Raw genomic sequence first — 1,411 nt, forward strand, 5'->3', positions numbered from 1 at the left:
CCAGCTCAGGCCTTCAAGTGTTTTTTTTAAGTCACTTTAATTTAGCACCCTGCCCATAGTACCATTGCTTCCTCCCATTTGCATTCTCCTCCATCTCAGTCTCCCCTCTTTGCAATGCCAGATCCTCTACAATTTCCTGCCTTGTACCCAGACTGCAATATGTGATCCTAGTCCTAATTTTTTTTATTGTTGACAGGATGAAAACTTTGACCTGTCAAGAAGACTGAGTGAGAAGAAAATGATATGTAATGCTCTGCAGAGAGAGAAAGAGAGATTGGAAGGAGAAAATGATGTAAGTGTGTGAAAGAGGGTAGAAAACCCCAAGGTTTTAAGGGGAAGGAGCAGGGTGGCCCAGAGATGCAGTGATAAAAACAAGAAGTTAAGGGCCGTTTCTGGGACAGTGGGTGAAACAGTTGTTTCTAAACAAAGAGTAAATTTAATCTAATTTCCTAATCTACCACAAAACCCTGTCTTTATTCTACAACTGAAACTTGTTTGGCATGGCAATAGTCACCTTGAAAGAAGCCACACTGATGAAGACCTAACTTATTTTTGCTTTTAACTTTACAGCTAATATGTGTTGCCTTGGGGGATATGGGAATAACGTCCTACATAACTTTATGCTAGCAGGGAACTCCTTTCCTTCAGCACAACTTTTTCCTTTTTCTCTGCTGCCAAACCAGGAGCAGAAGTGGTGGTCTGTACCAGTGCTGGACCCATGGTAGGCCCCTAATAAATGCTGTGCATTCATTCATTCATTGATTCATTGGTTCATTCATTCATCCAACCAACATTTATTATTGATTGAAGATGATATGGCAGAAAATAAAGTGGTTGTATTTTAAGTCAAGGTCATTCTCATGTTCTTTTTGTTGTTGTTGTTGTTGTTTTTGAGACAAGGTCTCACTGTGTCACCCAGGCTTGGGGTGCAGTGGCAGAAGCTTGGCTCACTGCAGCCTTGATCTCCTGGGCTCAAGTGATCCTCGTGCCACAGCCTCCCAAGTAGCTGCGACTATAGGCATATGCCACCATGCCCAGCCAATTTTTTTTTATTTTTAGTACAGACAAGGTCTTGCTATGTTGCCCAAGCTGGTCTTAAACTCCTGGGCTCAAGCAGTCCTCCTGCCTTGGCCTCCCAAAGTGCTGGGATTACAGACATGAGCCACCACGCCCGGCCCATTCTCATGTTCTTGCTCAGCATCAAAGAATAGGTGTCCATGCATTCTGGCTGCTACTCCTGTATCTGTACTTCCATCAGTTCATCAGTTCTTCATCTTTACCCTCTTTTTTTGTTTTTTTTGAGACGGCGTCTCACTCTGTCACCCAGGCTAGAGTGCAGTGATGTGATCTCGGCTCACTGTAAGCTCCGCCTCCCAGGTTCTTGCTCAGCATCAAAGAATAGGTGTCCATG

General features: G+C 43.8%; 1 protein-coding gene across 4 annotated transcripts in view; it reads left to right on the forward strand.

The window, feature by feature from the left end:
• The window catches only part of CALCOCO2 (calcium binding and coiled-coil domain 2), a 33,396-nt gene that overhangs the window by 25,706 nt on the left and 6,279 nt on the right, over window positions 1-1,411 (forward strand). For all 4 annotated transcript variants that reach the window (XM_011959885.1, XM_011959886.1, XM_011959884.1 and 1 more), the window contains one exon: window positions 197-292. In XM_011959885.1, coding sequence (XP_011815275.1) covers window positions 197-292 — 96 coding nt within the window. The remainder of the gene's footprint in view (window positions 1-196; window positions 293-1,411) is intronic.

This window comes from Colobus angolensis, unplaced genomic scaffold, assembly GCF_000951035.1.
Source record: "Colobus angolensis palliatus isolate OR3802 unplaced genomic scaffold, Cang.pa_1.0 Scaffold50, whole genome shotgun sequence".
NCBI classification, from domain to species: domain Eukaryota; kingdom Metazoa; phylum Chordata; class Mammalia; order Primates; family Cercopithecidae; genus Colobus; species Colobus angolensis.